This window comes from Chiloscyllium plagiosum, chromosome 24, assembly GCF_004010195.1.
Source record: "Chiloscyllium plagiosum isolate BGI_BamShark_2017 chromosome 24, ASM401019v2, whole genome shotgun sequence".
In the NCBI taxonomy this organism is placed as follows: Eukaryota; Metazoa; Chordata; class Chondrichthyes; order Orectolobiformes; family Hemiscylliidae; genus Chiloscyllium; species Chiloscyllium plagiosum.
This window is the reverse complement of record NC_057733.1, coordinates 13,211,714-13,236,109: the sequence shown is the minus strand read 5'-3', so window position 1 is coordinate 13,236,109 and position 24,396 is coordinate 13,211,714. Positions and strand designations below refer to the sequence as shown.

The 24,396-nt window shown below is 40.3% G+C and overlaps 1 protein-coding gene across 1 annotated transcript in view; it reads left to right on the top strand.

The window, feature by feature from the left end:
• The window catches only part of LOC122562027 (protein SCO1 homolog, mitochondrial-like), a 25,950-nt gene extending 6,744 nt beyond the window's left edge, over positions 1 to 19,206 (top strand). Inside the window, exons 2-7 of the mRNA XM_043714447.1 lie at positions 4,524 to 4,649; positions 6,049 to 6,139; positions 9,758 to 9,955; positions 12,955 to 13,047; positions 14,128 to 14,243; positions 18,988 to 19,206. Of these exons, the coding sequence (XP_043570382.1) occupies positions 4,524 to 4,649; positions 6,049 to 6,139; positions 9,758 to 9,955; positions 12,955 to 13,047; positions 14,128 to 14,243; positions 18,988 to 19,119 (756 nt within the window). The 3' untranslated portion in view covers positions 19,120 to 19,206. The remainder of the gene's footprint in view (positions 1 to 4,523; positions 4,650 to 6,048; positions 6,140 to 9,757; positions 9,956 to 12,954; positions 13,048 to 14,127; positions 14,244 to 18,987) is intronic.
• Positions 19,207 to 24,396: the final 5,190 nt, after the last annotated feature.

Sequence of the window (24,396 nt, the reverse complement as noted above, 5' to 3'; positions counted from 1 at the left end):
GGAACCTGTGTCAGTGAATGGGGGGGGGAACCTGTGTCAGTGAATGGGGGGGGGTGGGGGAAAGACGGGAGTCTTCTGCCTCAGTGAGTGAGGGAGGAGGGGAGTCTTCTGTGTCAGAGAGAGGAAGTAGGAAACGCTTGTTAGTTGCAGATGGAGCATTGGTCGACTCCATAGTGAAACTAACAAATACCAGGCACAAGAATGGGGACAGCACTGTTATCTGGGGAAAATGATCCGTTAATGTCTGTGTGTGTGTTTCTCTCCAGGAAGTCCCAGAAAGGTCACTCAAATACTGGAGCATTAACCAATCATCAGTCCAACAGTTTTGTTTTGCTATTTCAAGCCGGTCAGGAATCTGCTGCTCCACCATTTCAAAATTTGTTATGACTTCCTTGAGAATTAGGCGTTGTGGCAATTGGCTTTAATTGTCAAAGTGTTGAATATTGCACCATTGTGATGTGAAATTATGGTGTTTCATGGTTTCTGAGCAACTCAAGCACTTACCAGGATTTTTTTAAAGAAAATTCTTGACTATTGATCGAAATATTTAGGAATATTTGTGTGGATTTGCTCCTTACCTGACTATCACCCACAGTACAACAAGGGTCATGTCATTGAGTCATAGACATGTATAGCACGGAAACAGACCCTTCATCCAACTCGTCCATGCTGACCAGATATCCCAAACCAATCTAGTCCCACCTGCCCCCACCCGGCCCATATTCCTCCAAACCCTTCCTATTCGTATTCCCATTCTGATGTCTTTTAAATGTTGCAATTGTACTAGCCTCTACCAGTTCCGCTGGCAGCCCATTCTGCATGTGCACCACCCTCTGCTTGAAAATGTTGCTTCTTCGGTCTTTTTCATATTTTGCCCCTCTCACCCTATACCTATGCCCTCTAGTTCTGGACTCCCCCACCTCAGAGAAAAGACCTTGTCTATTTACCCTATCCATGTCCCTCATTTTATAAACCTCTATAAGGCCACCCCTTAGCCTCCAACGCTCCAAAGAAAACAGCCCCAGCCTATTCAACCTCTTCCTATAGCTCAAATCCTCCAACCCTGACAATATCCTTTTCAAATTTCACAACATCCTTTCGATAGGAAGGAGACCAGAATTGCACACAGTATTCCAAAAGTGGCCTAACCAATGTCCTGTACAGCCACAACAAGACCTCCCAACTCCTGTACTCTGACAAATAAAAGAAAGCATACCAAAGCCGCCTTCACTATCCTTTCAAGGAGCTGTGAACCTGCACTCAAAGGTCTTTTTGTTCAGCAACACTCCCTAGGACCTTACCATTAAGAATATAAATCCTGCTAAAATTTGCTTTCCCAAAATGCAGCACCTCACATTTATCTAAATTAAACTCTGTCACTTCTCAGCCCATTGGCTCATCTGATCAAGATCACGTTGTAATCTGAGGTAACCTTCTTCGCTGTCCGCTACATGTTTTTTGGTGTCATCTGCAAACTTAATAACTATACCTCATAAGCTCATATCCAAATCATTTATACAAATGACGAAAAGTAGTGGACCCAGCACCAATCCTTTTGGCACTCAACTGGTTACAGGCCTCCAATCCTTGTGGCCTCCACCACCACCCTCTGTCTTCTACCTTTGAGCCAGTTCTGTATCCAAATGGCTAGTTCTCCCTGTATTCCATGAAATCTAACCTTGCTAACCAGTCTCCCATGGGGAACTTTGTTGAATGCCTTACTGAAGTCCGTATAGATCATGTCTACCGCTCTGCGGAAATCTCAATCCTTTTTGTTACATCTTCAAAAAATTCAATCAAGTTTGTGAGACATGATTTCCCACGGACAAAGCTATGTTGACTATCACTAAACAGTCCTTGTCTTTCCAAATACACGTACATCCTGTCCTTCAGGATTCCCTCCAACAACTTGCCCACCACTGATGTCAGGCTCCCTGGTTTATAGTTCCCTGTCCTTATCACCTTTCTTAAATACTGGCACCACGTTAGCCAACCTCCAGTCTTCTGGCACCTCACCTGTGACTATCAATGATCCAAATCATCAACTGATCTCTGTGGGCAGCAGTCTTAGAGAAGTAATGTAATTACAAAATGATGCAAAGGTGTTACTGAGTAGAGAGTGAAGCAGAAATAATCCAGTCCGTAATCAAAACCATTCCAGGTTTTGTGCATTTATCTGAAGTTGGCGCACTGGTAGTGTACGAACCCCTGGGCCAGAAGGCACGGGTTCAAGACCCATCTGCTCCAGAGGTGTGTAATAACATCTCTGAACAGGCTGATGAGGAAAAAAAAATTCAGAATCTTCACTGGTTCAAACTTTCCATCCAGCAGCAATGAGAGTCACTAATGACTGATCTGAACAATAAATCCAGCTCCAGCATTTCACAGTTAGAGTTTGAGGCAAAGATAGAAATAGGACATAGAAATCTGCCTTTTGTGATATTGTTACATATACTCAAAAATTTGCATATTGAAATAAATGCAGTAGTTTATATTTAATCCTTAATACTAAAGTTTTAAATGATTTTTCTCACTGCTGGATGAAGATGGTTTACATTAATTATTAATTACATCATTCTGAAGATATCTTGAATAAATATTGCATTGGGTGGGATATTGGCACAGTGATTAGCACTGCTACCTCAGAATGACATGAGACCTGGGTTCAGTTCCATCCTTGGACAAATATCTGCACATTCTCTGTGTCTGCATGGGTTTCCTTCGGGTGCTTTGGTTTCCTCCTACAGTCCAGTGATGTGACAGTTAGGTGGATTGGCCATGCTAAATTGCCCATAATGTCCAGGGATATCCTGGCTGGGTGAATTAGCCATGGGCAACGCCGGATGATGGGGTAGGTCTGGGGGGGATGATCTTCGGAGGTTCGGTGTAGACTCAGAGGGCTAAATGGACTGCTTCTGCACAATAGGGATTCAATATTTTAGTGGTACAGATAGTGGTGTACTGGCTATGCCAGTGGACCAGTAATCTGGAGGCCCAGACTAATCATCCCACCATGGCAGATGGTGGAGTTTGAATTCAGATAACAAACCTGGCTTTTCTGGAGTCAAGACAGCACAGTTTCAGGAAAAGGGAACGATCATTTGGACAGAGATGTGGAGAAATTTCTTCACTTGAAGGGCTGTGCATCTTTGGAATTATCCAGCCCAGAAAGTTGTGGATGCTCCACCACTGAATATATTTAAGACTGGGATAGAACGATTTTTGGTCTTTCTGGAAATGGAGGAAAATCAGGATAGGACGGGAAAGTGGAGAAAGCGAAGCTGAAGAACAGCCATGATCATGTTGAATGGTGGAGCAGCTTTGAAGCAGCATTTCAAGTATTTACGTTAAATAATTCATCCGTAATCCCGAGACTGTGATCCAGCATTTTAGATTCCACTTCCAGGGGAACCATCCTTCTCGGTCCACCTCCTTCAGAATTTAGTGTCTTTCAATGAGGGTTCGCCTCTTGTTCCCTGGAGAATTCAGGTCCAATTTACTCAACCACTCATCATTGAGCAATACTATAGTCTAAGGAACTAATCGAGTGAACCTTTTGCGTCATTGTCTCCACTGCCTCTCTGAAATGTGGAGTCCAAAACTTCCACAATAGTTCAGCAGTGCTATCACCAAAATCCTTTCAATGGCAGCAAGACTCCCTTATGTGTGTACAGATACTGGCGTTGTCTGATGAATGGACATTTTTGAAATGGCTCACATGTCTAGTGTCAGGGTCGTTCCAACTGTGTCTTATTGATTACCCCTCTACTTGTCTTATTCCTTCACCCTTTACTCACGCAGATTGTCTGTCACCCACAGAAAGATGATCTTCCACATTTTGTTCCTGTTGTGGAGCAGAGTCTTTTCTTCCTTTTTTTTTCAGGGAAATCTTTCCCTCAGGTTTCCCTTGGTTTTTCTCCATCACGGACATGCAATTGAGTAGATGCCAAGAGAAACATGCGACCGCTGGAGAACCTAATGTGGTTCACTATCAGGCATCTGCAGCCCTACCTGAGCTGTTAATCAAATACGAGGGACAGCTCCTTCATTTGCAGCTCGACACTTTTGAGTGAGGTAGGGTCCTGGGTCCTCAAGTGTCTATTGATGGAAAGGTTTACTCTCTAGTTAACCTGGATGCCAATATCTGTTAGTATTTGCTTCAGGGTCTTTATTATGTTCATGGTTCCCAGATATATATAGGTTATTATATATAGGTTCCTTATTAGTTTCAGGGTCTTTATTATGCTTTATTACTTTTAGGCCAAATAGAGATTCAATGTCCAAGACTCAGGAAAGCATAAAATCCAGCTGGATTTGAGGTACTGTATGTTGGTATAACGACCAATGTGCTGTTTACTTTCCTGGTTGCTTTGCTGTACCTGCAAGCTTTCTTTGAGTGTTTGGATACAAAGCATCAATTGTTCAACAATAAACGTAATTCGCGGACTGTAATGTGTTTCAGAATGTGTTGCATGTGTGAAAGCTGCTTGTTAATTGCAAGTATTTTTTTCATGTTTGTAAAGTTCAGTAAAGATCTTTGTCCGATATGGAAGTCTACACAATTCTCCATGCACAATCTGTGCTGCTTCAGTACAATGCCTCCATCTCAGTCCAAAAAGAAATCAAGTAGTGGAACGAGAAAGAGTGGGGTAAGTGAGGCTGTGCATGATTTTAATGAATAGAAGAGGCATGATGCTTTAACACTCACCTTCAAAGAGATGGGGTGGAATTTCGTGATTCTTCATCTGTAGAGACAGAATCCTTTACAATCATGTAATTCTCCATGCACATCTTTTCACGATATTCCACTCAGCTGCCTAAATTGTTTTGTTTTGTAAGGGTTGGGCATTCTTTTGTGTAAATATATAACTATATCAAGTACTCGATCAAGTCTTACTCTGTAATCTTGAGTATTACACTGTCCATTGCATCACAGTGGGAGTGCTGCATTGTTGGAGGTGCTCCCATTGGATAAGATATGAAACTGAGGTCCAAAACACTTGGTAGGATGGATTTAAGATCCCATGACACTATTATGAAGAAGAACCAGGGAAGTTATCATTGCATCCTGGCCAATATATATTGGTCAATAAACACCATTAAATGCAATTAACTGGCCACTATGACCTTACTGTTTGTGGAGCTTACTTTGTGCAAATTGGTTGCTGCTTTGGGGTGAGAGGGTGGCTGTCGTTAGCACAGCTGCCTCACAGTGCCGGGACTCGGGTTTGATTTCACCCTCTGGTGACGGTCTGTGTGGAGTTTGCACATTGACCCCATGACTGTGTTGCTTTCCTCCAGGTGTTCTGGTTTCCTCACAAAGTCCAGAGATGTGCAGGTTAGGTGAATTAGCCATGCTAAATTGTCCATAGCGTCCAGCGATATGCAGACCAGTTGGATTAGTCATGGGAAGTGCAGGTTTACAGGGATAGGAGTGGTCTGGGTGGGATGCTGTTCGGAGGATCGATGTGGGCTGAATGGCCACTGTAGGGAATTCTGTGATTTCCTATGTTACAATGTTGACCATATTTTAAAAGAATCCACCTCATTGGCTGTAAAGTGCTTTGGGAAAATTTTGAGATGGCAAAAGGTACAACATAAATGGGAATCTTTGAAAATTCCTTTCTAATCAAGTAATGTTGGTGAATTGAAAGGACTGTCCTTTTCATGGAATTTATTGGATGTTGGCAGTGGAGGCTGTGAAGATGCAGGGCAGGTCATTAACAACTTTCTGGATTAGAGTGGTGCTGGAAAAGTACAGCAGGTCAGGTAGCATCCGAGGAGCAGGAAAATCGATGTTTTGGGCAAAAGCCCTTCATCAGGAAAGGGCCCGCATTAACAACTTTCTGCCTCATAATATTACACACTGTAGTTGGACAGGGATAGATCAGAACATCCTACATGCAGATGGCTGAGGAAAGCATCCGTAAATATATTTTATTTCCTAATCTCTGATAAAGTCTCTGGTATGCAAAGCTAACACAATGTTGGCCGTCATTTTGTTTAATGTTCTGTTTTATCTGAGACACATTTTCTCGTTCTTAGTAGCCTGTAACATGGAAGTCGCTAACAATCACTTTTGCTGTTGGAGGAGTACTGTTGGCTGTCATGAAGTACTTTAAAAAAGAAAAAGAAGAAAGTAAGTTTGATTTATGACCTCCTTTTATCACTTTAGACCTGCAAATGATTGAACAGAGCACTGTCAAAACAGTGAAAAACTAGGAACAGTGGAGGTGAGGACTGACTTTCATATCATTAAATAAAATGAATAATTGAATAAATATTATTACATTATGAGCTTGTACAGAAATTAGCAAAATTGGGAATTTGAATTCTAAACGTTATACCTGATATATTAGAAAACAATGGGCTGGGAGACTATAGGAGTACAATTTATTGGCTGCTAAGTGTTGTGTGATGTCTTGTGACTGTGAAAGGCGTCACATCAATGGTCTTTCACTGTAGAGAAGCAGTCTCTTTCACAAAAGAATGGAAGGTTCAAAATATTCAGTAGGTCTGGCTACAGCATGGAAGAGAGAAATTGAACTAACAATTCATATTATTGGGCTTTCGTCTGTTCTAATGATAAGTCATTAACTAACTCAGTTTTCCATGACAGTGACATTTCCAAATGCATTGAGCATATGCACCCCATGTCCTGTTTTTATTTTAATTTAATTTCTACACGGTTTTTTCCTTTTGTACTATTCTTCAGTTTGGCAAAAAAAAAGATTTATTGTTGTTTGTTCCAGAGAGCTAATGGAATCCTATCTGCTTGGAAGTTGTTAATTCTGACTGAGTTAGGATATTCCAGTGAGATATGAGAATTGAAGTTATATTTACATGTTAAGCCGCTGTTTTAAATGTCCCCTGATTAGTTTAATTAATAACAACATGCATTTATACAGTCCCTTCAGCAAATTAGTTCCTAGCAATATTCCAGTTGACGTTGAATTGTTACATCCTGTCCATTTTCTTTTCAGTGTGTGGTCCCTTTAAATTTAGTTGCACTGCTGTGAAGGCATGGTGGGCTAGTTTATCATTCCCCTTCTGGTGGGTTTGCAGGTGGGGTGGGGCGTGTCGGATCCAATGGGTGCCCTGCTTGCTGCCCACTCATCAACTGGGTTACTTTAGTGTAACATTAACACTTAAGTTCAGGGTCATAACTGGTGGAGAAGGCAGCCAATGCCATTCCCTAAGCTCAATGCGATCCTTTGCATGGGCTGATGGCAGGCAGGGGTAGGGGTTAACGGGCACAAAGATGCTAATGCCTCGACCCCCACTTCCCCCAATCTCTCAAACCCCAGCTGCCTCCCCTGCCTCACCATGACCCCCAAACTGCCTACTGTCCCCTCCTATGCTGAATGCTCCACTATACCCAAGTGCATCACCAACGTAGAGCTGTAGGTTTCCGACTGACCAGTAGCTCTATGAGGTGGGACTCCCTATTCCTGACAGGTGGTGTTCCCACCTCAACTCACTTAATGGCCGGTCAGACATTTAATTGATGGAGACTGTTTTGTGGATTTCCCCTGCTTTGTAAAGTCAGGTGGATGGTGGAGGAGGGTCAGATTTGACTACAGCGCCTTGGAAAATCCAGCCCTTTATTTCTCCCAGAGCATGGTACTTTTGGGGCTACAGGAGGAACGTTGGTTGTGAGAAATATAATCAAACAATATGATTCCAAATCGAAAGAGCTGTTTTGGCAGATGGCCAAAAGGTGGCTCGAAGAGAGAGGTCCTGATGAGTTTTTCCACTGTGGGGGAAAAGAGGTAAAGAAGCAGCAGGCTTGGGTCCAGAACTTCGATTCTCAACAACTAAAGGCATCAGTGATGGAGCACTTAAAATTTGAAGGGTCCAAGCAACCAGAACAATAGGCATTTGGGTGTCTCAGTGTGGTAGTACTGGATATGGTTACCCAGATAAGAAGGGTATGAAGTGGTTTGAAAAAGGTGAAAATTTTAAAATCAAGGCATTGCTTAAGCACAAGCCACTAGAGGTCAGTGAGCACAGGGTTATTGGTGAATGACGTCTGGTGTGTGCATAGGATGTGACCAGCAGAGTTTGGATATGATAAAAGCACAACATGCTGGAGAAGTTGAGCAGGTCTGATAATATCTGTAGTGATGGTGGATTAATGCTCATCCCACTGGACCAATCATCCAGAATTCCATGTTAATGTTCTGAGGATATCGGTTCACATCCCACAATCGCTGATGGTGACATCCGAATTCAATTTTTTAAAAAAAGTTATTGATTGTCATAAAGGCCTATCTAGTTCACTAGTGCCTTTTAGGGGAAGAAATCTACCATCCTTACCTGGTCTGGTCTACATATGATTCCAGACCCAGACTGTTAACTGTTGTCTGAAATTGTATCTGCTACTAGAAGGGTTTATGCCCGAAACGTCAATTCTCCTGCTCCTTGGATGCTGCCTGACCTGCTGCACTTTTCCAGCAACACATTTTTTGGCTCTGCTACTAGAAAGTCTAATCAAAGAACTGAAACTGAATGGCTCACCCATCACCAACCCAGGCACCAGTCACAACAATGACAATCTGTCAAATCTGAAAGGTCCTCCTTACGAACATCTGAGGGCTTGTTCTTGAATGGGGAGAGTTGGCTCAGACTAGTCAAGTCCAGAATCACTCCTTACACACACTAAAAATGGAATAGTGTAGGATAGATTGGCTTCAGATTGGTTCCACAGATCGGCGCAACATCGAGGGGTCGGAGGACCTGTACTGCGCTGTTATGTTCTATGTTCTACACATTGTTGCAAGATATCACCATTTCTGTGTATGTCCTGTCTCCCTGATATGCCGTGGGAGTTCTCAACATTGACGGTGGACTCGATGAAGACTTGTGGCATCAGGTCTCATGGGGAAGGAGTTGAGGGTGCATCTTTAGTACCTGTCATAAAGAGTGGTATGACAACACTGCTACTGATCGAGATTGCCAAGACCTAAAGGACATTGTTACTAATCTGTGTCTGTAGTAGGTGGTGAGGGAACCAACAAAAAGGACAAACATATTTACCCTTGTCCTCACCAATACACCAGTCATGGACGCATCTGTCTATGACACTAACAGTAAGAGTGACTACTGCACAGTGCTTAAGGACACAAAAGTCCAATTTTCTCAATGAGGCTACATTCCCTCATGGTGTTACCACTGGCTAAATGGGACAGACTTTGAATAACCCAGAAATTCAAAATTGGGCATCCACAAAATGCTGTGGACCATTAGGAGCAGCACCACACCTCCTGTAACCTCATGGCCTGGCATATCCCCTCCTCTACCATTACAACCAAGTCAGGGGATCAACCCTGGTTCGCTGAAGGGTGTGGAGGGTATACCAGCAGCAGCAGCACCAGGCGTATGTAAAAACAAGCTTTCACCCTGGTGAAGTTACAATGCATGATATTTTGCATGCCAGACAGCAGAGGCTGCATGCAATAGACAGAATTTAATAATCTCACAACCAGTGGATCAGATCTAACTCTTTATTACGACCACATCCAACCATGAATGGTAATAGATACTTAAGCAACATGCTGGAGGTGGAGGCTTTACAAATATCCCCATCCTTGTTGATGGAACAGCCCAGCACATCAGAACTTAGAATCCTTACAATGTGGAAACAGGCCCTTCAGCAGAGATTGCTTTCTGAAAATGCATTTAAAGCTGTGGGATATGCAAATTGTGCATTTGACTGAAATGGTGTAATTTCTTGTTAAAATTGGCTTTTGTTTAGAGCTTGAAAAGGAGCGAACGCGCAGTATTGGGAAGGCTGCACTTGGAGGACCCTTTACACTCATCGATCATACAGGACAGCTGAAGACAGACAAAGACTACCTTGGACAGTGGGTTTTAATTTATTTTGGGTTCACACACTGTCCAGACATCTGTCCTGAAGAACTGGAGAAAATGGTCACTGTTGTGGATGAAATAGGTAAATGTTTCAGCAGCACACATTGATCGAAAATGTAGAATAGAGAGCAAGTGTATCAGTGGTGTGCAGAATATATTTAAAACACCTTTTATCTGTGAACTAACATTAATATGCCATATTTCCCCAGTTTACATTCATAGTTCATGGTGTAGTTTCCAGAAATTCATACAGAGTAATGACCCAAATGTTTGCAGTGCAGGGATCCTCATTATGATTTTTGTTTTGAAGGCCATGCTTTGCATGTGAAACATTAAAACATTAAAAAAAAACATTATAAAGCTGTTCTCCTGCCAGTGACAAAGAAGGGAGATTCAAGCGTCAAGTTACAGCCAAATACTGAGTACTTCCTGAGGAAAGGCACATTTTTTTTGTGTCCTTGTTCTATTTTGGATCTCCATCTGTAATATTGAATACTACACCCCAAATAGCTGGTATTTACTTTTGATTTATATCATGTTGTGGAGATTAATATCATTCAACTCAAAGACATACCAGTTTTCAGGGGAAGGTATTCTCATAATGGTAGTGTTACTGGACTAGCTATCTAGAACCCCAGACTAATAATGTTTTAAGGACATGGATCTGAATCAAACCTTTGGCAGATGATGAAATTTAAATTCAATAAATAATCTGGAATAAAAATCCATCTGGTTCACTGATGTCCTTTAGTGTGCTATCCATACCTAGTATGGACTATTGTAATTTTTAATCTGAAGTTCATGACTATCCTGATTAGATGATATTATCTTTATCCTGATTGATGTGATGACTTGCATTTTGTTATAACATTATGTTACCATATTTATCTTATAGTGGCTCTACTGCTCAGCATCAGGTGACAAATAGCAATGTTGATAGTTGTATATGTACACAACACGTGAAAGGGAATCTGGGTTCCTGTGGCAGGATGCATTTTACATACATGTAATCTGGAGCTATGGATACTACTGATAGTAGAGACTTGCGTTGCTTTTCTTTATATGACTGACCAGTAATATCACCTCTTACTGCCTCCGTTGCTGTACATTGGAGTGATTTATGCATCTTCCTTGACCATCAAGTCCTGAGTTGGGACTTGAACTAGGTTCTTCTGGCCAGAAATAGGGATACTATCCACAGTGGCCAAGAGCTTCAGGGTATTACAATGTTTGATTGGGAAATCTATTTCAGTGCCACTTACTTTGTCTTTTGTGACTAGTGGGCACCAAAGTATTAGATTAATGTGGAGGATGTCCAGAAATATGCTTTGTATGTTTTCTTTCACTTGTAATTTTTTTTAGTAATGAGTTGTGTACCTATTTAGTTGGCTTTTAATTGAGAAAGCCTAGTGTTTTCTTATTGGGTACTTTAGTAAAGGCATATTTTATGTAGCTATATCACTAACTTCTGTTGTCACTAGCTAGTTTCAGGATAGTTTTTGACAGAAGCCCATCTTAGTAAGCCATGTGAGAACCTAAACTATGTGTCATCAAAAGCGACCTTTCTATCCAGTCTGAATAAACTTAAGTCAGAGAGAACACTTTACTTTATAATAAGCAATGAGTTGTTTGGGTTTCCTTGTGTTGTGTGTAAAATATGACAAACTGCCTTTAATTTAGCTATTATTGAGAATCTCCCAGACAATCAAATACTGAAATGACTATTTAAACTTTATTGTAAGTAGCAATTAAACTAAGTAAGGAATTTAAACCTCAAAACCCTATTATCCGTTTAACGGTGCAATTTAGCTGCAAATCCAACCAACAGTGTCTGTCCCTGGATATGTCCAGGATTCAATTCTTGTGCAGGGTCATTCTGTGGAGTGCTGCTGCTGAAGAATTCCAAAATTGAATTCTTACAGGATCTTCTTTCTTGTTAAGCTCATGGTGGGTCATTATTTATGACACTTGTGAAGTCAGCAAGTCTGCAGCTTGCTTTCTTATCGAGGGTGAAAGCCAGCTGCTCTCAATCTTGCTTCTCTGTTCCTTATTACATTTGGTGTGAATTGTCTGTTTGAAACAAAGCCTGTCCTGCCATTAACTCCTTAAATTCTTCTGGGCAATCATTTGTTCTTGTTGCATAAGGCAGCCAATTATCAAACAGTTGTTAAAGCAGTTTGTTTATGTAGATTCAACATCTTCATTTCCCAGGTTAATTTACATATTGCTTTTAATTCTTTCTCTCTTCATGTCCGGACACAGTTCATTCCAAAAAGAGTAATTGCTGATTCTTTCAATTCTTAAAGTTCTGAAGTTTACAGTGTCACACTTGCCTGTAAGTTAAGAAACAGTTGTTGACTCGCTATAATAAAACAGCTTTCAGATTTCCAGAATCCAAAGCATTCTGCTTTTCAAGTTATGGATTGGCTGTAGTGCTTTAAGGCTGCACAGTATTTGAACCATGTAAAACCACACAGATGATAACCAATCGGAGATAGGTGATTGAGGATTTCTGTGTGCAGCTTGTGAACCTCTCATAAAGTATAAAAATATTGATTTGGCTCTGGAGCGAAGTTTTTTGAGTTCAGAATGAAGCCAGTGAATTTTTAAAAATAATTTACGGACAAATTAATAATAGCCATGGTATCTCATAGATTTAATTATGTATAAAAATAAAGGAGAATAAAACAGGAGAAGATGGAAAACAACTAGAAACAAAGCATCCATTTTATTCAAGTACTGACAAATCTATAAAATAATAAACAATAAAATAATGTTTCAACAATAAAATTAAATGTAGTTATCAACTTCTAGGAAAAAAATATTGATACATTCTAATTTGAGATTATATAGATTTAATTAATGCAGGAGCTGTATTTTTGCGTAAGATATCTTTTCTGTACAGGAGCTGGCCTCGAGACTACTTGGTTACTTAGTTCTGCTTGGATAGAGGAACTATAGGGTTGTTGTAACTTGTCTAAGTGCAGGCACGCATGTGAAATACACAATGTTGTGCAATTGTTAGATGTCTTTATTTAGTTTAGGATGACTTTTACATTTTTCGTATGATTCCTGTTCCAGATAAAATACCCACATTGCCAAATCTGACTCCACTTCTGATCACAATAGATCCTGACCGGGATAATGTTGAGGCGATGGCAAGATATGTCCAAGGTAGCGTATAAATTGATAAGAGGATTCAGGAGCCGGGTTACGAATTGTTGATTTCATGTGTCTTGGGAAAGCCAGTTTTATCTACATGAAGTGTAAAACTAAATCTGGTGGGTTACAAACACCTCCCAACTGTGTACAAAACGTTATATCATTGATATTGCATTATCTGCAGTATCTGCAGGCATTATCTGTGTTTCACCAAAGACTGACTCTGCCTTGCTGATAGTGTAGCCCCTGTGCTCCAGACTTTGTATATCTGTAGTTTCCGTTTGTTTGCACAATAAGACCGAAAACTTAACTGTTAATCAACAGTTAAGAAACTGAAACAGATTCAACTCCTTTAGTAGGTTGACTAATCTTTCAAAGGAAAAGAAAATTCTGGAATTATTCATTAACAGACCTATTAGCATTGACAAAGCGAAAATTCACACTTCTGGATTAATCGTTGTCTTTAAACAGGCAGATTGATCCTTTTACTTATTATATTTTCTATTATTTCTTCAGAATTTCTAGCATTTAAAATTTATTTTCAATTTTCGGATTAGGATTTTTGTGAAAAAAAAACTTTCTTTGAGGCCTTCTGCTACATCCATAAAGAAGGAAAAAAAAAATAGAAAGAAAATAAGTATTTAATCTACTTTGTAGCATTGAAGTCTTCTTCGCCTAAATGGTGCTACTGTATAAGGTTTCAGCGCTGAAAATGTGTTGCTGGAAAAGCGCAGCAGGTCAGGCAGCATCCAGGGAACAGGAGAATCGACGTTTCGGGCATAAGCCCTTCTTCAGGAATCATTCCTGAAGAAGGGCTTATGCCCGAAACGTCGATTCTCCTGTTCCCTGGATGCTGCCTGACCTGCTGCGCTTTTCCAGCAACACATTTTCAGCTCTGATCTCCAGTATCTGCAGACCTCACTTTCTCCTGAATAAGGTTTCAGCCACTCGATCTGTAAATACTGCAAAGTATTTCGGGATATCCTGAGGCTGTGAAAGCTGCTGTATAAATGCAGTTCTTTGTGTTAATATGTAAGGGTTGTTTTAAAGGTGCATACTGAAATATAAATAAATCTTTGATTCTTTCTTTAGAGTTTTCTCCAAAGTTAATTGGCTTAACCGGGTCCCAAGGGCAAATAGACCAGGTATCAAGGGCGTACAGAGTCTATTATAGCCAAGGACCTAAAGATGAGGACAATGATTATATTGTAAGTACAATTATTTCCATTGGCTAACATTTGATTGTTTTAAAATAAAAACGTTATGTGATAGTAACCATTTTCATGCAGGATGGCATTTGCAATCAATTGACCTCAATTATCCACAGTATTCACTTGTTATATTTCTAATTAGTGCTGAACTCTTCCTTTGTCATTTACATACTTTGCTTCTTCTTGAAACTAATTAAGATTTCTCATTTCAGCATTCGAGTCTATAATCGGCTCCACGCATGAACTACCCTTTCTCGTAAATAAAATTTTCTCCTGCATCTCCTCAAATCATAAACAGGATGCCCTGTGCTTAACTGCTGTGCACGCAGGAAGGCTAACTTGGATTCACAAGGTCAAAGCACAAAATGGAATTGAGGTTTATCAGATCAGTCATGATCTCATCGAATTGTGATGGACCGAATGGCCGCCTTCTGCTCCTATTTTTTTTTTCTTATGGTTTCAAATGACCAAAACTGCCAAATTTTTAAATCACGCCCTTTCTTAATGTTCCCTTTTTGAGAAAGCAAAAGCCCAAAGCAACGAATCTTTCCTCACGTACCATTCCTTCACGTTTTGGAATAAACTGCATTGTCCTGCTCTGTAACTTCTCCAATAACTGAATTATTTTTTCAAAACAGGAAGCTAGAAAATTTTGGCCTCACCAAGCCAAATATAGTTTTAAAATAACTTATCTGGACATATATGATGATATGTTGTCTGGCTAACAGGGAGCGGAAAGTGGACATCACTCAGTCACTTTTAGTTTGGTAAGATGTAACAAGCCGTGTGCCACAGGAATCAGTGAGAATTCAACTGTTTAGAATTTGTACAAATTACTTTACGAAGAGGCAGCAGATATGGTTGCCAAATTTACCAACAGCCCTAAGATAGTTGGAAAGGAAGTTGCAAAGCAGACATAAGGAATCTATGAAAAGATATAGTTAGTTTGAGTGAATAGGTAGAGATGTGGCAGATGGAGTAAAATGTGGGAATATGTAAAATCATTGATTGGCAGCAAGAATAAAAAAGTAACATGCTATCTAAATGTTGAGAGGTTGTGAGGTATAAGAGGGTCTGAGTGTCCTCATGCATGAATCACAAAGGGTTAGTATGCTGGCAGCAGCAAGTAATGAGGAAAGCTTCTAGTATGTAAGGGGAGTTGAACACAATTAGAGAAGTTATGATTCAGTTATCCAGGGCACTGGTGAGACTATATCTAGGGTACTGTGCACAGTGTTTTGGTCACCTTATCTAATGAAGGATGAAAACATATTGGATGCAGTTCAGAAAAAAGTTGAACAGGCTAGGCTTGTATCTGTTGGACTTTGGAAGAGGAAGAGTTGACTTGATTAAGACATATAAATAAAATGTATACTGAAACATCTATTAAAAAAGACATATTAAATCATGTATTCCCTGCTACAGGAAAAATATTATTAAGCTGGAGAGAATTCAGAAGAGGTTTAGCAGAATGTTGCCGGGACTGGAGGGTTTTAGTTATAAGCAGAGGCTGGATACGCTGGGAAGTTTGTCACTGGAGTGTAGGAGGTTAAGGGGTGACTTTATAGATGTTTATAAACTTAAGGGGTAGATAAAGTGAATGGCAAGTGCCTTTTCTCTAAGGTGGGGAATTTCAAGACTAGGGGGCATATTTTTAAGGTGAGAGGAGAAAGATTTTAAAAAGACATGAGGGGCAATTTATTATTACATATAGTGTGGTTTGTATGTGGAATGAACTTTTAGAAAAAGCGGTGGATGCAAGTATAGTTACAAGGTTTAAAAGATATTTGGATAAGTATATGAATATGAAATGTTTGGTGGGATATGGGCCAAGCGCAGGCAGGTGGGACTAGTTTATTTTGGGGTTATGGCTGGCATGGACTGGTTGGACTGAAGGGTCTGTTTTTGTACTGTATCACTCCAATTGTTTAATCTAATATGGGATTCTGAGGGATCTTGACGGGCTGGATGTGAAAAAGATGGTTAATTTTCTGGGAGAATCTAGAACTAGGGGTCACTGTTTACTTATCCATTTAAAACAGATGAGGCAATTTTTAAAAAATCTATTCCCAAAAGGATGGTGGAAGCAGCATCCTTGAATACTATTAAAGGAGAAGTAGATGGTTTCATAAACCTGTAAGAACTTGTTGAATAGCAGAGAAGGCTTGAAGGGCTGAATGGCCTGTTGCTGCTTCTATTTCACAGACTCATAGAATCCCTACATTGCGAAGCAGGCATTCGGCCCATCCAGTCCACACCTCCAACGAACATCCTGCCCAGACCTCCTCTCCCCCACCCCCACAGCTCCCACCTTAACCCTGCATTTATCCAAGCTAATCCACTTAGCCTGCACATCCCTGGATGCTATGGGCAATTTACCATGGCCAGTCCACCTAACCTACACATCTTTGAACTGTGGGAGAAAACCGGAGCACCTGGAGGAAACACACCGCCACAGGGAGAACGTGCAAACTCCACGAACTGGGTCCCTGGTGCCGTGAGGCAGCAGTGCTAACCGCTAAGCCACTGTGCCACCCATTTCCTATGTTGCTGAACATCGCAACTTTTTTTTTTAAAGCAGTCTGGAAGCATTGTTGTTGGTTTTAGTGACCTTTCCAATTAAACTCCAAGATTTCTGTCCTGTTACAACATCTCAGATATAGTCCCATTTAGGACATAATCTACATTATTCTTTCTGATAAATCTCATTTGTCTGTGTTTCATTATAATGCATTGTCTCCACCCACTGATTGAGCCTGTCCTGTAGGATCATGTACATTGATATTCTTGATTTGCTACAGCTCCTTATTTAATGTTGGCTGTAAATCTGAACACTGTCAACCAATTGGTTCCTCTAAATTTGTTATAAAAATTTAAACAGTGATCTCATTACTGAGTCCAGAATCCGCTAGTTGCCAATTAGATAGCTGACCATTCACTGTTATTTGTTTTCTGCAAATCAACCATTTATCAATCCATTTTAACCCATTCCCATTTATCTCACGGGTTTCACCTAATTGCATTATCCTATTGCGCGGGACAGTGGTAGGTGTCTTCAAAGAAACTGTAGTAGTCAATATAAGTTCAATAACTGCCCAAACTATTAGGACTGCTCAAAGAAATCCAGTAATTCAGCCAAGCATGACCACCTACTCATGAAAGCCTTCTTTAAGAGTTGGCTCATGCCCTTCAAGGTGCTTCCCTATGCTGTCCCTCATAAAACCTTCAAACACCATCTCTCGAAATTATACGTTCCCAAGTTAGGAAGCAAGTCTACAATTGACTGTTGATCCTTAATTGCATTTTATTTTGAAGATAGGTGTCCCATTATATATTTTCTAATCCTTGGTACTACTATGAATTTTGAAAAATATTTATCAAAAAACCTGTAGTCAATTCCTTCAGAATTCTAGAATGCAAGTTGTCAAAATCATATTCATTTAGTTTCTTCAATTATATCCTCTTTTGAGGTCTAAAGAAGATGTCAATCTGTGTTATCCTTTAAAATGTAATCCATGCTGACAACATTTTCCCCCATTACTTTGATGCACAGAATTGAGAAATAAGCGTTAAACAATTGAATAATTTCTGTGATTGAACATTTGCTCCAGCTATTTTCCAGTGTGCCAACGTCTGTACACCACCTTTGTTATTTCCATGATGCTAAGTTTGATTTTCGCTGTTTTGGATGAATATTGGCGACAAAAATAGCAAACGCGACAACAGGAAAACAAGGCTTCGATGTGCTTCTACTGAAATCCTACAGTACCGCTGTTTCATTCTCTCACATCTTAAAATAGGTGCAATGGAAACTTTTACAATGCTAATTTCAAACAAATAAGCATTATCTGATCCAGAGGCTGTTTGGATCATGAAAATTGTTATTAATTCATTAACTTCTTCCCTATTCGTAAAAGAGCACCAGATCATTCACTCTTTGTTTTCCTTGATTTAGATTATGAATTGTAGGATTTTTTTTGGAGTCAGTCTCCTCAACTGAGGAGACTGTAATCTCCTGGTTTTTTAAAATACTCTTTAATAATAACCCCCTCACACTACTGCCTAACAGTGGTAGTGCTTATTTATTTCCCGGCACCCATGTCGTGTGTGTGCAATGAATTGTAGGTTGCTATGTATTTCTGCATTTCTCTCATTGGAAATTAGTTTATTCTCACTTAAAACATTTATATATAGCAAATAAAGAGAGATGTTCATTCCTTAGTTGAATGCAAATGCTGGATCTCAGAAATTAAGAGTTTGGAACTGATTGGGGCCACTTTCTAACAAAACTTTAGCATCAACTGTTGTTTTAGAGGCTGAGAGACTGTTGAATGTTGTCAGTAGTGGTTTTGTTTTCTGTGTTATTTTTAAATCTGTTTTTGGTTTCCTTCGCTTTTAAATATGTTTTGAACACCCAAACATATAAATTAACAGCATGTGTAGGCCATTCAGCCTCATCAACATGGTATATCTTTCCATAAAATCATGGATGCTCAGTGCTCAATTTCATAAGTCCACGTACCTTTGGCTCCATTGTTAGTCAAGAACCTATCCGTCTTTGTTTTAATAATACTCAGTGTTCTCACTTTAACTACTTTCTGGGACAGGCAGTTACAAAGATCCATGACTGTTTGAAATAAAATTAGGGAGTGGAAAATACTTTCAGTTCTAATATAGACACATAAATGAAAAGACTGTTGTAAAAAGTGTTAACTGCCATTATGCTGTCTATTTGTTTCAGGTTGACCACACAATAATCATGTATCTTGTTGGACCCAGCGGTGAATTTGTGGAGTACTACGGCCAGAACAAGACGAGTTCTGAGATTGCGAGTTCTATAGCGTCACACATGCGAAGCATCAAACACAAGTAATGCTAATATTTCATTTGTAAAGGAAAACAGCTACATCAACCTGACCATTTCTGTGAAATAAAGAATATCATTTTGAATTTTAAAAAATGAAAAAACCACTATTCTTTTTTTGAAAGGATACAATTTTGTATATCTGCTGCTTTTGAAAACATAGGTTTGGCAAAAAGAAATAAATCCATGTCTGAAGTTTGAATTATACAAATGGAAAATAAACAGGGGAGTCAGCATCTGTAAAGAGAAGATATGATGTTCTAATGTTTTAGGTGGTTATCCTCCACTGAACTTCCAGCTAGTTTTCGATTAAGACAGTACCAATGCTTTTCTCTGCATGTGCACCTTACCTACTTCTGCTCACTGTCCATACCCTTTGACATTCCACTTCTTAACAATGATCCACTCCATTTTTGAAGGAATATCTAGACACTGCTGTAACTATGAGTGGTGGAATTCCGCAACTCCCACTTGTTTTCTAAATAACCTCTACTTTAATTAGTTTAAATCTGTGTGCTTCTATTCTGAGCCAGTCAGCAGTGAAATGAATCTATTGCTATTTAACTTATTATAACCTTTTACAATTGTTTTTAATCAACCTATTCAGACATGTTGCAAATTGAACCTGGTCCGTGTGGTGGTACGGTGATTCAGTGGTTAGCATTGCTGCCTGTCAGCAGGGACCCAGGTTCGATGCTACCCTTCAGTGACTGTGTAGAGTTTGCACATTCTCCTTGTGTATGTTTCCTCCCACAATCTAAAGATAGGCAGGTTTGGTGGGTTGGCCATGGGAAATGCAGGGATAGGACGGGGAAGGGGTGGGTGGGGTCAGTGTGGACTTGATGGGTCAAATGGCTTGCGTTCACGCTTTAGGAGTTCCTTGAAGTAATATTGCTTGCAGAATAGGTTCAGATGGTGAAATTGTCCTCTTTCTTGAACGTGGATCCTCTGGCCCAGAGATAGGGGTGCTAGCACTGTGGCACAAGTCACCAGTAACTGCTATATCCGGGTGGTTTTTCAGTCCAAGCGCTATCAGACCTGCTTACCTTCCAAAATCAAATGAGTTTTGAGCATCTTCAGACTGCTATGACTGTCAGCTTTTAATCCTTTATAACCTTGACGACCTCTGTCAGATTATTGCTTGACCTTTTCATGATTCATGACAAAGGCCCCAACTTCTCCATGCTCACTTAATTTTACTTATTCTCTCATGAGATGTGGGTATTACACTTAGCTCAGCATTTGTTGCCTATCCCAAACTGCAATTAGAAAAAATGACCATGAACTGCCTTTTTAAACCATTGCAGTCCATATGGTGCAAGGATCCCACAATGTTGTTATGGAATAAGTTCCAGGATGTTGACCCAGTGACAGTGAGGAACAATGAAATCGTACAAAGTCATGATAATATTTGACTTGGGGGGTGGAAACTTGCGGGTGGTGATGTTCCCAAGTATCTGTTCTAGATGGCAGAGATTGTGGGTTTGGAGAGTGTTGTCAAAGAAGGATTTGTAAGTTGCTGCAGTGTATCTTCTGTATAGTGCCTTATGACTTCAGGTATATTTTCTGAATGGGTTTCCTCAATATTAGCAATGGAAAGCGCTGCATGAGCTGTGCAGCTAATGGCCCATGATACTGTTTGCCTTTGGGCTTTGAGGTAGCCAACATGAAACCATTTTGAAGCAGACAAATTTGCAAACAAATTTTCCTTTGGGTTGTTTAATGCAGCATCCTCCATCTAAACCATTGGAATAGACAGACAGCACCTTGTTTAAATGAGAGGCTAAACCAGTGACATCTCTGACTATGAGGGCTTCTTGACCTAGTTACTAGGGTTTATCGTAGTGTGGAGCCCAAACCTGCAATTGTCTGACTGAGAAGCTTAGTGCAACCAGCTAAGTTTAGGTGATGTAGGATAAAAACTTTAATGCTTGCTTTTCTTGAGTATGTGCCTTCTTGAAAACCAAGAGCCATGTTGGTCTCTGGTTTTAAGAAAATTGGCAGGTCCTCCGGCAGGTGATCATACTTTAATGTGTTTGCCCCTATATTACATTAGCTACCCTCTCAATTGCAGGGAGGAGTAGTCACAGGAACGTGGAGAATCAAACAGAATCACAGTTGAGCTTGATTTTCCCTTCCTATACCTCTGGAGATCTTGATAAATGGCAAGTGTAAGATTACCGTCCTCATTACCCCGCCTTATCCCCCACATTGCTGTTTTTACATTCATTTTAAAAGTCAAGACTTTGTAACAAGTGTGTTAATTGCTAGTTACAGACGGAATAGTTGTGGATAACTAACAGAGTTTAGAGATAGTTATAGACTGGATTTGCTAGTTAGTGGCTATGTTAGATCCCCACCTCCCTGTCACTCACCGAACGACATCAGAGGTGCTGGCATTTCTGAAGTGCCACCTCAAATTTTTCTTTCTTCAGCAGCAGCACTTCCTGTTCCTCAGAGATGTCAGTGACCAAAACCAAGATGGCTAGAGAGAGCAAGTAGACAGGCCACATGATGGACTTCAGTTTCAGTGTGACTGGACAGTACAGACCAGGAGCCCACAGAGTATGTTGAACACATGGCCTCTCATTAACCTGGCCAAGTCTCTGGTCCAGCCAGGGACCAGTCTGACGCCACTGGATTACAGATATCTGCATATGTAACACAAAGACATGAACATATTCTGGCAACATTCCTTTTGGACTGTGGTTTTTCAATAGTTAAGAGAATTAACCTGGGAACACGATTGTTTATTTAACTGTGACGCACCTAAATATGAGAGACTGTGCCTGATTATATTGATTGTCTAGGATATTCTAATGCAAATTTAAACTGCCAGGGACAAATCTGAAACGATTTACTGAGCACCATGAGCTAAGGTCGACATTAGTTACTATTTGAGTTGAATCAAGGAAGTCAGACATGCAGGAAAATTTCCAACAAGTGAATTAATTGTGCAAAAGTCATCCCTATAGGAGTAATGTCATGTAAATTAAGTAAGGTTTAATCCATCTATTATCATTAACTACTTCTTTGGCTGGGATCAGTTTTCTTTTTTGGCTATTAAGAGGGCAATGATGTGTATTTGGTAAAATAAGCTCAGGGTTGGGTTTCTGTTCCTTGGAGCATTGCACAGACTTGAATCATCATCAAGAATAAAGGTAACTAAAGCACAATAAAATGAAACACTGTCTAGGATCGTTTCACTGGGTATAGGCCACTGTGTTTTGATTGACATGTTCAGCACTTTGCTGGAACAGAAAAACAGTATTGACTGTCTCACATTGGCATGTGAACAATTGGGAGCCATTACAGAAGTCTTAAATATGGGATTATTCCTCTGTAGTCAACGTTATTAGTATTTGGGCTTTCTTTACAGAACCTACCAGTTTTGTTGGCAAATTTGACTGAAAGTGAACAATCGAATTTGAAAATTTAATTTAAGTTTTAGATCGTAAAATTGCCAGAAAGTTCATCGAATGAGAATTACAATTTTTTTTTCTGCTTGTGGGTGGCACGGTGGCACAGTGGTTAGCACTGCTGCCTCACAGCGCCAGAGACCCGCGTTCAATTCCCGACTCAGGCGACTGACTGTGTGGAGTTTGCATGTTCTCCCCGTGTCTGCGTCGGTTTCCTCCGGGTGCTCCGGTTTCCTCCCACAGTCACAAAGATGTGCACGTCAGGTGAATTGGCCATGCTAAATTGCCCGTATTGTTAGGTAAAGGGGGAAATGTACGGGAATGGGTGGGTTACGCTTCGGCGGGTCAGTGTGGACTTGTTGGGCCGAAGGGCCTGTTTCCACACTGTAATTAATCTAATCTAATCTTTTGAATATAGTGGCTCAGATTGCATGTTTTATAGCGCTCAGTGTTATTATGGAGTAAATCAGACCGTGACTTCCAGACAGCATTCATGCTCCCACACCACTCCTGGGACACAATCATATTCTCTGCTTTTGCCTGTCAGCCAGACCGGACCACTGCAGCCCAGGTTAGGGTAATGCATTTGGAAGCTTCCAGGACCAGTGCTGCTCAACAATATCCTTCATCTGGAATCTCCTCAATGAAGTTCAACAATATGAGCTGCCTTATAGTGCCAGGGACCCAAATTTGATTCCACTCTTGGGTGACTGTATGGAGTTTGCACGTTCTCCCCATGTCTGCATGGGCTTCCTCCTGGTGCTCTGGTTTCCTCCCATAGACCAAAGATGTATTGTTTGTTATGGACTATGCCAGACCACACAAAACATTCTTAAGCAGACAGCCCAGACCATAACTTTGCAATTTGTTTTAGTAAGTGTACAGTGAAAATTACCCAGAGTAAGTTAACTAGGTTGACTACCAGATTTTAAAACAGACAAAAATTTATTCACAAAATTATGGAATGAAACACAAAGAACACAATATAGAATACCCACAGAACTCAGTCTATCCAAACTAGACTTAATTATGCTGTTTCAAATATACACAACAGTCCCAATAGACAAACCCCATAAAATAAGAGTAAAACTGAAACAGAGGCTTACATGTCGAAGATAGAAGGGCAGAGAGATTAGCATCCCGTTTCCACATAGTCCAGTATTGAACTGACTCACAACAAGAATTCAGCTTTTAGAACTGACCACTCCCCTTTAATTATACAGGTTACTTCTAAAACATGAAAGTTGTGGCCTAAAGTCTCATCTGTTTACATATAAACAAAAAGGCCTCCCAATATCTTTTTCATCTCTGTACCAACCCAGCCAATTCGGAGCCTGACAGTTTTGCAACCCCTCTGGGAAAAATCCAGGACACAGTATCCTTGAGAAAAGGAACAACTTTTAGGAAAAGGACTAACGTTGTGACATATTTAGGTGCATTGATCATGCTGAAATTGTCCATAGTGTTAAGGGATGTGCAGGCTAGTTGGGTTAGCTATGATAAATGTGGGGTTAAGGGATATGGTAGGGGGCTGGGTCTGGGTGGAATGATCTTCAGAGGGTGGGTGTGGACTCAATGGGCCAAATGGCCTGCACAGGAGAGATTCTACCATTCAATAAAATATCTACCAACCATTCTACAGCCATTGAGTCATACCTCATGAGACAAATGCACATGGAAAGGGACTAAGGGAATGCACAGGAGTAATTATTTTTGTATGCTTTATGTCATATTAAATTTAAGAAATTGGATTCGGTTGTGCATTTTCCATTGGTTCCCATTCTTGTGTTGTTGGAAAGAGGACATCTAATAGTAGGTGATAGAGGAAAGGTAAGCAGTTTAAGTGAATGGGAAGGTATTGCTCATC